This window comes from Manduca sexta, chromosome 15 (assembly GCF_014839805.1).
Source record: "Manduca sexta isolate Smith_Timp_Sample1 chromosome 15, JHU_Msex_v1.0, whole genome shotgun sequence".
Taxonomy (NCBI): Eukaryota; Metazoa; Arthropoda; class Insecta; order Lepidoptera; family Sphingidae; genus Manduca; species Manduca sexta.
In genome coordinates this window covers 6,043,234-6,058,449 of record NC_051129.1, presented here as the reverse complement: position 1 = coordinate 6,058,449, position 15,216 = coordinate 6,043,234, and the positions used below count along the sequence as shown (strand labels likewise).

General features: G+C 33.7%; 1 protein-coding gene across 1 annotated transcript; it reads left to right on the top strand.

Annotated features, from left to right (window-relative positions):
• Positions 1 to 4,341: 4,341 nt before the first annotated feature.
• LOC115440058 (ubiquitin carboxyl-terminal hydrolase 36) lies at positions 4,342 to 14,932 on the top strand. The gene is made up of 11 exons (XM_037439015.1): positions 4,342 to 4,817; positions 5,191 to 5,415; positions 5,762 to 5,915; positions 6,179 to 6,353; positions 6,794 to 6,907; positions 7,131 to 7,295; positions 7,826 to 8,820; positions 8,903 to 9,161; positions 9,396 to 9,536; positions 11,336 to 11,442; positions 11,521 to 14,932. Exons 1-11 carry the CDS (start codon positions 4,547 to 4,549, stop codon positions 11,555 to 11,557), a joined length of 2,643 nt encoding a protein of 880 aa, XP_037294912.1. The 5' UTR covers positions 4,342 to 4,546; the 3' UTR covers positions 11,558 to 14,932.
• The last annotated feature ends 284 nt before the right edge of the window (positions 14,933 to 15,216 follow it).

Here is a 15,216-nt window from a genome sequence, read left to right as displayed (position 1 = left end):
GCATTGCTGACGCCGGATAAACACGGCAATAATCCCGTTCGTATCCGTTTGGGCGAAATATGTGTTTTTCCCCGGACACCTGGAAAAATATTTTTTGCCAACGCGCGGGGGCACAGGTGGGGGCTTTCCGATCGTCGACTATTTTGCCGTGCCTTCCTAAATGCAGTTATTATGAATGAATTTTAACTGAGATTTATTTAAATTTATCGCTTATCTATAAAATAAAAGTGGATTTCCCCTAATCTACAAAAACCCCTGCCGGACGGTCCCCGGACGCCCTGAAAACTAGGACAAATCAGGGGAATTCCGGACGGATGGCAGCCCTAGGCTAAAGTGAACTAGCAATATATTGCGCAAGAACTTCTGGATGGATGTATGTTAGTGGCATAATTTTTTAATTTTTATTGATAATATATCTAGTTTCTCCTTCTATTCGTCCTTTCATTCTTAACCTATTATCAAATAACACTAGTTTACACGGTTTTCATAGGTAGACTTATCCAGGAAAAATAATAAAAAAATTCTGTCACGTCTGGTAAATATTTATTTACTTAACGGGAATACTTAACTTTGGTATTAATTAACACAAACAAAAATTAAAAATGATAAATTTTTGCCTTCTCTTTATAGTTAGTCAGTTTCTCTTATAATGGACTAATAGTAATCCCCCAACATGTTTTCATCCCAAAATCCTTGATGTCTTTCTTCAAAAGCCTTAAATCTTGGTGGAAACGGTCCCCTTGTTCGTCACTCATACTTTCTAAGTTTTCAGGAAAAAACCTCAGATGCGAGTGCAGAAAATGAATCTTTAATGACATGTTTACTCCTATCTGTTGAATATTTTAAAATAAATCGGCAACAATTTGTTTGTAATTAATGTTCACTTTTATTATTTCCCAAAAAAATCTTTCACAACTATTTTGAATTACTTTCAATCAGATTTTTCAGTAGCAAATAAAAGGCTTTCGAATGTAAAATGGGCTTGATATCAAATGGAACTTCACCATATATACTCGTATAATACTTCACTTTTTTTATTATATGCCAATGTGTGCGTGACACAAAAGAAACAATTATTCCCATGATTACTAGGTTATTTTCATAGCATTGGTGAACCAAATAGAGGGTGAAGTTTTCTCCTGATGACCTCTGGAGTAAGATTATTCTTCAGCCTTCGCAAAACACATGAGCCGCCCACTTTTTCTTTTGACTTGCAACAGGAAATCCAAAATAATGAAGATATTCACTTTTTAACGAAAATACAACGGGTCTTCTGTTTTTTCAAAATATAAACTGCCCACAAACATAAAAAAAAGATTTGAACTTTGATAACACTTTCTATTCGACATGTTAAATCAATCCGAAACAAGGCAGCAAACGAAGAAATAATAATCTTTCGTCACCATGTTAGATAGGTAAAAAAATACATTTTACTGTAGGAAGAAATTGTGACGTGATAAAATATTTTTGCTAACACTTTTAGGTTTAAGAAAGGTAGATCAACATATTTATATACATTTATTTCGGGGTATAAAAACAGTAAAATTTTGTAAACTAGTGTAATCAGTAGATAGTGATTCTATTCGCTGTTGACGAATGTTACTTCCGTGTCCATTCGAGTTGATGCCGATTTTATAATGGCGTTTATAGTCTGAATGCCGTATGACGTTCTATTTGCATTAGATTCGGATTTTCTATGTGATTCTATCTATTTATTTATTTTGGTACTCATTGGTGGTCTTGCTAATTTGTATACAATTATAATTGTGTTATGTAAGGAATATACTATTTTAGATTTGGCAGCACTAATATTTGGTCATACAGTCAATGTTACCAGACCGTTATGTAATTACGTTTAATCGTAATATTCATATTATATATTATTTTAAATATACATATATGATGTTAAACCAGATTAGATCTACCACGGCCGATTTTAATATACAATACAAATATTGTCCAATCCCGAGAATGAACTATTTAATTTAAGTCAGTTGTAAGCATGACAAAAAAGCTTTTTTCCGATTTGTACACTTCCGCGTTAAATAGGGTACCGGACTCATTTTTGTTCTTTACTATTATCAAATATTTACATAATATAAATTATAACACAGAAGGAATTATTAAAATCCGGTAAAAAATCAACAAGTTATAAGTCTTTGAATTTCGGTGGAAGGGGTAATTTAACAAGAAACAGAAAAGAGACGAAATATCCACATGTGACGTCATCGGGAATTATGACGCGTGCGAAAAAAAGAGATGAAGCGATATCCCCACATCGCGCCCACTTCTGCACGTTACAATATTTTAAATATGAATTACTCGCTCATTTTTTAACCAATTGTTATGCAGTTTTCGCAGGAGTGCTTCTTTTTCGTATTATTAACCATTACATATAGAATAATGTACAAAATCAAGCATAGGCCGGTCCCCTATTGTAAAAAAGCAATTTGGTTCATTTATTTAAATCGGCGACAAAACCAGTCTGGATATAGCAGATTATATACATATAAAGTCTTACCCGCTTATTCATAGACGTTATTTATCGAAGGAGGGAGCATGGCTGTGATAACAAGTCTGTTTCTCGGTGCTGACGGCATAGCAGCCTTCGCAGCGCGTAGACATAAGGCCGTTGTGATTGGCTAATATTGAGATATAATTCTAGTTGGTTGTCAGATAAACAAAGTTGAGAAATAGACTTGTTATCACAGTAATGCTCTGTCCTTAGATAAGTAAAGTTTATGTATAAGGGGGTTACTCTTTACTTTCTTTGTTGCTTATATTATAAATATGAATGTAAGTGGAGATATTATGAAGTTCATTAGAAAATAAAATTTGAATTTTATATTTAAGTAGTTATCATTCGAAAGTAACTTTTTTAAATTGGTAATATTCATGTGCAGGCTGTATAATATATGCCGGGTTCGTTATTTAGATAAATCAAAATAGTCCATCAAGGAGGAACGTATTTCACAAGATGATATGTATATAATAATATTTAGTTTTTGTTTTATTTTTTAACCGTACGTAGTACGTACTACGAAGGTACCTTCTTTCAAATATGTATTGTTTGTGTATTGTTTCGGGAAATTCATATTGGCAACATTAGTATGTGGTAGGATTTGTCTCTGGTGGTAGGCAGGGGGTGGACACTTAGAACATTTTGTGTAATGATGAATGATTATATATCTTAATGCCTTTACATAGAGTTTAGTTTTGGTTGACAAAAGGATGTCTCATCGTAACATCTTGTACCAACATAATAATCCAATAAATTTTGAAAGTATGTTGGCTACCATGATAGTTGATAATTTGCCGCCATTATTGACGGTAGATTTGTCATTGTTGAAGTTTATTTGCAAAAAAATTGTATTATTGCGATTATGTTCAATAATAAGTTATGTTTTATGCCGAATACGTTGAGTTGAGCCAGCTTTTCCGTTTCGTGTATATTTCTTCTTGAAGAATTTGTGTAGTGTGTGTTACGAGATAGTGATTCTTATTATTCCGAGATATTGACTCTAATTCTGTTTACATTTGTGTAGTTTATTGATTTTGTGTGCGAGAATGGGGAAAAGAATTAATGTGTATAAAAATGTGAGGTTTGTGGCATACAAAAGTACCCAAAGTCAAACATATTTATGGCTAAGTATCCACTTGATCTACACCGGTAACAGAAAATTTATATTATGATTTAAAACATTACATAAAAGTGATGTATATTTAATTCAAATTTATAACCTCAGGTAGTCGTTGAAGAGAATACTCTAGATTATGGAGTTTCAATTCTATGCTTAGTAACCTAATCAAAAAAGGCACGTGTGAAATCTATGAATTTGCCCTTGCAATAATTGTATCATAGTAATTGTTGATTAGACGGAAAAAGATCATATCTGTAAAGTATAAAATTTTTCAATTTCCATATAAAATTGGAAATAAATAACGGAAAACTGGAGTGTTATGAATTTTTAAGTAGGAGACCTAAACATTATACAATTTATACATAAGAAATTCACGTGATAATATTGTGTATTTTCTAATTAAATAAAGGGAATTATTAAAAATTGTGGACGTTTTATTTTTAATATTCTAAATTCAATCATAATTTATACCAGTGTAAGATTTATGGTCAGCAATTTTTATCGATATAAAGCTGTCGATACAAAATTATCGATAATATCGATTAAATAAGGAACGTTCCTAGAAACGAGCAGATTTATAGTAAGTTGGCAGCCTTGCATATCATTTTTTCTGCGTAATGTTGGTACAAAATGTAATTCTACTGGGCTCACGTATGTGTGCGTGAGCTCAAATTCAATGTACTAAGTGCCGCCTCTTCTTACGTAGTATATTACTTACTCTATGGTGGTAGGTCGCTGTTCGTTGTATAGTCGCGATATCTGAATTTATTCATAATTTTCTAAATTAAACGCGGTAAAAAAAAGGTTTTACTAATAATTTCATATATCATTTGCGTAACCATTGGGCAAGGAAAAAATGAGTGTATAGTGATTTGATAACGTGATAGTGCAGTTTTGGAGGTAAAATGCCCGCTTCCATTTGCGACCCAGTAACAAGCGCATTACGTTTATCTTTGACTCCAGATGAATCGCAGAGCTCCTCTATGCTAGATGGTAGATTATATTCTTCGGCGAAAAGTGTATTATTGTCTAAGATTGAATTTGAAGAATCTGGTGATTTCCAAGGGACTGTTCTCGACGTACTAAAGTCAAAGTACGTGGTGATTCGACCTAAAAAACCAGTGCATGATAGCAAAATTGTTAAAAAGGAAGGTGTTTCTGGTATTCAAAGATTCGGTACGTGTTTTTTTTAGTTAATTAATAATTTATCATCCATCGCGAGTTGTTTGTTATCTGCGAACACGATAAGATCAATTTAGAGGTTATATTTTCTGATTAGTTGTCAATAATGTTGCAAGCGTGACGAAAAATGTTCGAATGTTGATAACCGTGTTATACAATAATAATTAAAATTATTAAATTAATTAAGTTTGAATAACGTTCTTTTTCCGAATGGATAGGCAGAAGTGTCTAATAAATATGTTAACAGCATATTATATTCGATATAATAAGGCTTGATTGTATGAAAACAATCCAGTCCTGGGCAATTCATATGTAAGGGAAGGCTATAAATTTATGCAGATTAATATTTCTCAATGAACATTTACAGCGTGTAGAATTATCGAGGATGGATTGCCAAAACCAAATCGTGTACTGTACCCCTTTGAGAAAGTGCAAACAGGATGGCAATGTCCCTGGGCTGCTGGGGCTGGTATGCAGAATGTTGGCAATACTTGCTACCTGAACTCCACATTGCAAGCTTTGTACCATGTTCCTGCTTTTGCAAATTGGCTTGTTTCTGAATCTTCTCATGCTGACAAATGTAACCAACAAGGTAACACTTACTCATTAAGTAGTAGAAGATTATACATTGTACAAGTAAAATGTATAATGCAGGGCTGGTATTATTATAAATGCTAGAACTGGAGATATGTTGTGGGTGTTAGTATAATGTGTATGTTGGACCAATATTTTGGTTTTATGCATTGAGAAGTTTTTCAGTAAAATATAATATTTTTCTAGAGGTTTGTTTAAGTATAATAAGAAAATTGTACAATTGACTTAAACCACTCTCTAATAATGTATGTTTATTCTTTATAATTATGTAACAGAAAATATAAATATATATATATATATACATACTTATTGTTAACTGTATTAGTGTTATCTGTGATTTGCAGAAGCTTGTGTGATATGTGGTATGCAAGCAACATTAATGGCTACTCAAAAAAGTGGTGGAGCTCCAATTAAGCCTTGGCAGGTTTACTCTAAGCTGCGTCTAATCTGCAGACACCTTACACCTGGTCGACAAGAAGATGCTCATGAGTTTCTTAGGTAGTTTTATTGTGTTTTCATAAAATATATTTGAAATGGTATTTAGAAAATATAATAAACTAAATTATTCATAACAAATGGTAAAATCTCTATTCATGTAATTATTTGCATATATTTACATTCATTTACTTTATTCTTTTGATGAAGAACCAGTTTTTATTCTAGTCAGTTTACTTTCATTTTTTTAAAAGCTTTAATCTTTATTGTGTTATAAACAAGATTTTGAAATTTGTGTATTTTAAATATTATACAACTGTTTAAAGGTATCTTGTTGAAGCCATGGAAAAATGCTATTTGCTCCGGTTTGTGAATTCTGATAAACTGGATCAGTACAGTAAGGAAACTACACCTTTGAATCAAATCTTAGGGGGATACCTTAGATCTACAGTGAGATGTCTTGCCTGCCAACATCTGTCTACCACTTATCAGCATTTTCAAGTAAATAATTATTATTTATTATAATAGCAAACATAGATCATTTTATTTTTACAATAGCAAAATTCACTTCAAAATATAGTAGAGCTAGTTGTGAATTGTAACTATGTATTAAAATAAAAACAAATTGATTTGATTAAACTAATAAATATAAACCATGAGAAATTGATTTTAAATTAAATCCTCACCAGTCCCTGGTATAAATTAGTGTACCTAATGTTAGGCTCATTACCAATAATGTTTAATTAAAAAATGTCCAATACTCTGCATAATTAAATAAAATATGGAGATTAAATTCAAATAATTGAAATGTTTTTAAAATCAGTAAATATCAAAGCAGTTAAACTTTAGAAGTGTATTTTATACCCTTCATATCTCTTGATTTATTGGATTAATGTGCACTATAATTTTGCTAACATAATATTAAAATATTTAAATTGCAGGATTTGTTGTTGGATATAAGGAAACATTCTACATTAGATGAAGCACTTGACTCATTTTTTTCTCGAGAAAGACTGGAAGATTTGGGCTATAAGTGTGAAGCATGTAACAAAAAGGTATTATTAATGACTATACATTGCTATATCAAAGTTTTTAGAACTTATCTGAAATACTTAGCTTTCTTAATCACTATGTCATGTAGGCCTACACCCTAAACATTAATTTATTAATAAACTCAGTTATAACTGATATAAATCATAAAAAAATGTTTTTTATGGAGTGCAGTTTTTTATGCTTTGAACAATCTAGAATAATGTAATTAATGATAAAAAATTTCAGGTATCTGCAACTAAACAGTTCTTTATTGAACGTGCGCCGATGGTACTGTGCATTGCCTTGAAGAGGTTCTCCTTAGTAGGAGGTAAACTTTCAAAACATGTACAGTTCCGTAAGAAAATATCTTTGAACAAATACATGTTCCACAAAAACACGCATCAACAATTGGTGAGTAGTCTTTTGATATTTTTAGATATATGTATTACAATTTTATTCAGTCTTGTGACTTAAGTTATCTTTATTTTGTTAGCTTAATCATTGCAGTTCTCGAATTTTATAAACCACAAAAACTTTTATTATTATAGTGGTTTAGAATCCATCAATAGATGGTACAATTGCTTTTTGTTTGTAACAACATATCCATAAGAAAAATAACCAAAAGGGTTTGGGAAATCGACTAGACCTTTGATGGATGGTAATGTGTGAAGTGTATCTACCATTCACCTGCACTAACGATGCGTCTGCAAAATATTATGTGTTCGAGTATGTTATTTTCAGTTAAATAGGAAGTGCGTAATGCACGTTGGAGGAGGCCGCACTTGGCAATGCTTAAGGTGCGATCGGATTCTGTCGCAAATACAGATCTATTCCTTTTATTAGAAACATAATTTTAGTTGTAGAATTATGCTAGCAATATCGGAATTAAATATAAGTACAGAACAGTATGAATGGTAATAATTTTTGTGTGTTTGTTTCAGTCTTATAAATTAGTAAGTTTGGTAACTCACCTGGGACCGTCTCAAAATTGTGGCCACTACACAGCTATAGGACAGGCACCGAATGGGAACTACTATCAGTTTGACGATAGTTGTGTTCGACCTCTGCCTCTATCAGCTGTATTGGGTACAAATGCATATATAATGTTTTTTGAAAAAGATAATACCACAGATGAACCATCTGCATCCACACCTTCTTCTTCAAGTGTAGTCTATGGACCGCAGTTACCTGAAAATATACTCAATCGAGAAAAAAGCCCCCTTAAGTTAACATTTTACAGAAATGATGAGAGGAAACCAGGTTTTCTCAGCAGTACCTCAACAGATGCTACCAAATCAGAAACTAAGCCTATCATATTAAATAGCACATTGAGTAAATCAACAGACTTATGTCACGCTAACTCTGAACCATGGGTTGTGAAGCAAAACGGCGAGGTTGAAAAAGTAGTTCAACCACCGAAGATTTTGAATGGTGTTGATAAAACCTTTAAAGTTGAAGATGACAAGAAAATAAGCTTTGTGATAAAAAAGCAAAATGGTGAAGAGTGTCATGTGAAACCTAAATTGTCTAAAAGTGAATCTGATCTCAGATTAATGATTACAAATACAAAGGTATTAGAGAAGTCTGCATCTACTAGTAAATTGGTAAAAACTTCTAAGTCACCTTTGGAAAAATTAGAGGAGCAAATGAACAAGAATGACTTGTCAAATCATTCTGTGCGAAATGGTTCCTCAAGTTCCAGATTAGTTCCTTACGATTCTGAGTCTAGTGGAGACGAAAGGACCGAAAGATTGAGCGACGAAGTTGCTAAGAGATCAACTCTCAAAGATGACTTGCGCAAAACCAAGCCAAGTCGCTGTGAGTCTCCACAGGGACTCATTGTCACCACTAAGAGTATGCATCATGCATGGACAGTCTCCAGCGAAAAGAGCGGACCTTTGCTCAGTCCCAGCCTAAATGGTGACACAAATAAGAAGTGAGTAATAAATTGGTTATAAGGTAATCTATTCTTTATATTGTGTGCATTTTTTAAAGTATGTTCGTGATATAATCACCAGGCTTAAAGAGAAGGAGGAAAAAGAGCAGCAAGAACAGAACGAGCACAGTCCCAACACGAGCGTGAGCAGCATGTCGCCGCTGAGCGACCGCAGTTCGCCGCCCGCCGCCGCGCCCAGCCCCGCGCCGGCGCCCGCGCCCGCGCCGGCCGGCGTGCTGGCGGGCGCGGAGACGGTGCGCCACCTGCAGACGCTGTCGCACCGCGGCTACGGCGCGCCCGTCGCCTCCTGGAACGGCAACCACAGTGCTCTCTCCAGACAGGTGAGCATTTTTCATTTTGTTTTCCTTAATGTTTATCTATGTTAACATGTGAGTACATATAACTCATTTCGATATTGCTAGGATAAAGTTTGCCAGCCACGCCAGCTCGCGAAACGCGACCAAGTTGATATGAACAAGGTCTATGTGTCACATGGTATCTGCGATGTTCTGACTTGGTGTAGCAAAGCATAATATAGTTATTAGTGGTAAAGTAGCGTGTTTCGGTTTGTTGAGGTGTTTGAGGAGCGTCGCGAGGAGCGCAAGCGCGCGCTGGATGCGAGTGACGAGATGGACCGGGGCCGCACCAAGAAACTAAAGAAGTTTCACCATTACAACAGGTTCAACAACAACAGGAATGGCTATAATCCTTTCCAGGTATGTCAATGCTATTTCTACGGTTAGTCGTGATCGTTATGAGTCAGCTAAGTTAACGCGTTACTTGGGATGACTTAGAAATATACCGAGCTTAGGTTTTGCCGAAAAATCGACCGAATTTTACTCGGTTTACTACAAGACTACTTGTCTTTGAATTTGACCGATATGGCACAAAAATATATGATCGTGAGACCAGCCTTTATTTTAATGGTAAAAATAAAAGTAATACTTTAGTGCGGTCCTGGTTTCGAGTCCCAAGTTGAGCAACATTTTGTGTGGGTGTTTGTAACAAGATTTGCCTGCGATTTATTCCCCAGAGCGGGTTAACGTCAGGGAGATGGCTGATCGCAATACCCAAATCCTTCTTAGAAAAAGTATGCTGTTGACTTAATATTTCCTAAACTAATTAATGAGTTGCTTTTCTGTTCGGCTTGGTCTACGTATAAGACCTTCCACAAACAAGCATTAATTATATATTTCTTTATTTTTGTTTTGGTCTCAGTGTTTAGGAAATTTATTTTATGACTAGCACTGTAGGTACTTTTATAATTTTTTCTTTAATTTGCTTACATTGTATTCAATACCTTTTAAAACTTATTTATTTTATCGATATTGTAACATTGGAAACTTATAAAATAATAATTATAATTTGTACGCTCTAGAGGCGAAATGTAGCCCACCATTTTCCATTATATACCGAGACTTGTAATTTACCTATATTAAACAAAAATAAAATATTGACCTTTTGATCGATATAATGACATCTCGGGTCTAGGGCAAGTGAATTTCACGGTCTGTTGTTTAGGTTTTCCTGTAGAAATTCCCGAACTATGCGGCATGTATTTAGGATTGCAGCTTTCTGCATGGTCGTGTACGTATTTTCGGTTATATCTTACCACTGTACTGGATGGCGCTTTATACACCACTGGTTTTTAAATACCAAAAAAAAATGCGTTATCTGCTGCCATTACAGAACACATATTTCACAAAGAAATAAAACAAAAATACGATGTCATTAAAATATCCTTAAGAAACTTAATTTATGGTCAAAAGTTATACTGATTTATAATTATGTTTTTTAGCATCCGTTAGCAAAGTTGTATAACTTTCTACTGAAAATGTTTACTGTCTTATTGTAATTTATGACATTGTTTTTTAAGAACATTTAGTATTCATTCGGCAACGTCAATCCGATGTGTGATGTACATGGTATTTTTACTTACTATGTGTAGTGTCCATAACTTTATGCAAGATTCGTGAAAATTTAATTCGCCATATTCCCATCATTTATATATAAACAAAAATTCTAATGTCTGTGATGCACATTTATAATTTCTTACCTCCTCTATCAACCCCATTTATTTTTTTTTGTAATTAAAACCTGTTGGTGTATAATGTCCTCATTTTCCATATTCTAATTATTTCTTCTCTTAGTTCCGTGTATTAGTTTATTTTTTCGGTTGTAGTTGTATGAAGGTTATGTGTATTAGGTACCGTAAAAACGAATAGGTTTATTAAGGTTTTTATTATTATTTTTTAGTGACCAAGTACTCAGCCATTTAACCGAATTATACGGCTGAGTCTGAGAAGTCAGAACACGGCTGAGTATTCGGAGTACTGAGTAATAACCGTGTACTCAATCCTTCTCTAGGATAAATTACGTTTCTGAATTATTGTAATCCAACGAATTGGGCAAATATTAAAAAACTGAATCTTATAGGATGTTGTTCCTAGACTTTTTATTTCCTGACATAATTACTCTTTAAAGTTAATGTATTTTAATGAAGCTTTGTTTACAGGAAAAACAAAATAAAATTCACTGGGGAGCGAACTTCAAATACCGATGCGACAGGCGTGCCCATCACTTCAACAAGCATCACAATAACAAATACAAGCGATTTAACAGGTATTACTTTGATTAATCACAGATCATTGGTTAGAACTATTGTTAATTGCATGAGTAACATTTGTTATTGTATTGCAGGTACAGTAACGGTCACCACTACCCGAGGCACCATTGACGGCGGCTTTTGCGAGTCCGCTCAATTGTGAATATAGCTAGTATATGGACTTAATTCCTAGTTTAGCGATGTAAAAATTCCCTGATAGATAAAACAGTTACTATTTTTAATGAACATTGTTCCGCTGACGCCCTGGTTTGTCGAGGTTCAGCATGAGTATTATAAAACATGTCAACATGCAGACGTTAACATTTCCGAAGAGTTCGATACCATTTACTGCCAGTGTATGCCTTTTCAATATGGTTAAGACAACACCACTAAATATTCACTCATTATTGCTGTTTGTATTTTACTCCAAATTATTCTTACACTAGACCTAGAGAGTTATTCGATAAGTTTTTATGTGACATTTTCTGGCTAGTAATGTTTTTTTGACGCTGCCTCCGCACGTTAGCCCCCATGCTTATCCAATGAGTGGATCAAGAAATTATTATTGTTCCTAATACTGGCGCGAGCATTAAGAGTTGGCCGTCGCCTGTCGGTTTTATTAAAGGCTCTATTATTATATCTAACGGCAGCACTCACGATCTGTCCACACGTTGTCGCTAACTTCAGTCTGGTGGTAACAGGCATTGAGTGTGTACTTATTGTAGATATTATATTAGTCTGCATTGCACGAGTATATAATCCGCATATCTAAATAAAAAAATTAGAGCAAATTCAATTTCTGTATCGGAGACTCATGTTGGCTAGGACGGGACAGAACTAGTATAATAGCCAACGTGTAGATGCCTGACCAATTTAACCAAACAACATTGCATGAGCTTTGGGTCCTTGTGGAGCCAGCATTATGGAAAACATCGACCAACATACAATTTGACATATTATATGTTTCTAAATATAAAGTACAAAATTGGATTAATTAATTTTATTAGCATTGTGTTTTCGAATATGCATTTAATAAAATAAAAATATAGAATATATTTTGAAATGTATAATCTTTCCCGATGACAACATAAGACCCATAGTTTTAACACAACCTATAAATTATCACTTTCTGATCAGGGTATACAGTTGTGTGAAACATACATATTATGAATCCTTATATGTATAATATGTGTTCTGAATATTTGTGATACGACTGCTGTATATGGTTTATAAAAATATAGTCGCTACTTTGCGTTGTGAACTTTGGGCCGACACACTGTCGTGTGACATTACGAAGGTGTCCGATAAGTAATAATAAGTAGAAAATTATTATAATGTTCTTTACATAATATACATGGAACATTAACTTGTAGACCACTTATAATAAATCATAATCTATTAATAGACCGGATTATATGCAATTTAAAAACACCGGAATATGCATGAAAGATATCAAAATATGCAACATTAATTAACGAAAAGATACTAATTATTTAGTCTTCTTTCACTTAAAATCAGAATAAAATTTGTACATATTAACATATTATAACATAATATTCATATTTAAATAAACGAACACTGTATTTTTATTCATCATCAAACTAGATTACTTTGGTAAGTATTGTGTATGCGGCATAAATATCACGCTGAGATGTCCGTGTCGGGCAAACGTGCTAAGCTCAAGCTTATTTTCTGTGGCAAAAGTTCACTCGCCCCAATAATAGGATGAGTTTTTAGCTAAAAATTTCAAATTCTAGGTTATTTTTCAGCTTAGCAACTTCATTATCTTGGTTGGTAATATTTCACTTATTGCTTGTTATCCTAAAGAAGTAATATAAATATCGCCCAATATGGCGTAAATATGTACCATGCGAAAATTTAAGGCATATTTGCAAAGACCAGCCAAATTGCATATAATCCGGTTATTATTTTTAATTATTATAATTCTTCGTTGCGCCTTCCGTGTTTCTATTATATGCATTTTTTTATTTCAACTAACAAAAATTTATCATAATTATGATAACGACCCATATTATACGAAGTGGTAGAATGTTATGGATTATGTAAGAATTTTTATTAGACAGAACATGTCACATAAGTAGTGATTATTCTGCCTCAATATTTTCTTATAATTATTATTGAATATAAATAACTACTTACCTCTATTCTATTTATTTTAGCGCCAAGCAATGATGGATTTTGATTTAAGATTGCTGTTTGTATTATTTGTTTCTGTTTTAGTTCTGAAATAATGGTAAACATACTGACTGAAATATTAAGGAAGTTTATTTCTACCATATTTTGGTATATATAATATGATGGTCTTGTATGAAGGGTACTAATGGTGGTATGAAATAGACTTATTGGTGTCGAATAAGCTGCAAAAAGTTTATGGTCATTACCACACACGAGTAACATGTAAGCTAGGGTGTAGTTTGTATGTTGTTTAGTTTTAACGACAATAGCTTGCAAATAGCACTTGCACATGTCTAGTATAAGTGAACGTTAATATACAAGCGCCCAAGGCCGGTACGTATTGCAATTCAGTTCTGAATCGCAAACATTTGATAACAATGCTTGCGCACTGTCTATTGCAGTGCGGTTCGGTCCATTGTGTGCGCTTACCCTTAGGTCACACTAAATACTATTTTGTTTTTTTTATTATTAAAGGATTGTATTCGGCGGCAAAAGTATGCACCACCGATTTTTTGAACATGTTTGTTTCTATAAACCTAGCGTCCATTATGACGGGCCGGGGCACGGTGGGCTGCACAGTGCTGCGCGCAGTAGTCGCGTCGCAGATCCGCGCTCACATGGATGCACTACTGAACTAAATATATAGGAGGCGGATTCGTACGTTGCGACTCGACTGGACCCGCCTCGCTGGTGGACCTTTTATAAAAGCCGTTATTACAAATACAATAATGAAGATGAGTGAATAAAGGTCATAATATGTAATTTGCTCATATATTTTATGCTATTTATATCGTTACAACATAAAATGTTAATAAATCATTACTTAATATCACCTTCATCCACTGATATCTTCTAAGTTTTGCCACCTTGTTCGCCGTCTATTGTTGTTTTTATATTCATTAGACTAAGCAGCAGTCTGTTCTCGTATGATATAACAGCAAAAGATTATGTTATGTACAATTTTATTTGAACTATTCAATTTATTGATGCCTTTATTTCGGAAATATTTATTATTAACGCATGAATTAGATGGATTGAAAAACTTTATATGTTAAAAGCGTGGTTGCCTGCTTTGTGTTGTAAAAGCGACAGAAATATTTGTCAGTAAATATATATATAGGTGTAATAAGTTGGAGTTAAATGAAAAGGTTTAGGAAAATAGTTGGAATTTTAAAAATATTTACATTGTATTTCAATATATAAAGCTTGGTAAACTTGTAATATGGAGTTCAATAAGCAATATGCATTTAAATCATGTTCATATTGCTTTGATTTGTCAGAGGTAAATAAAAGTCCAAGAAAATGTTTAAATTAACATATACTAATTACAGTTAAAACGTTTTATATTGTACCGCCTATGCTCTTTTTGTGACCGAACTGAAGTCAACATCTCCTCAGTGCGTTTCGCTTGGGCGTCATGTTTGGCTTTCTCAGTCATAAAACTGTGGATCCGATGTACACTTACGCCGGTCATAACGATAGGTTCGGCTGTACATACTATTATGTAATATGGATGATGGTACTTTGATTAGTGCCATCTATTTAATTGGAATTTGGCAAAACAAGAAGGCTATGCAATGGTATGCTATTAAAAA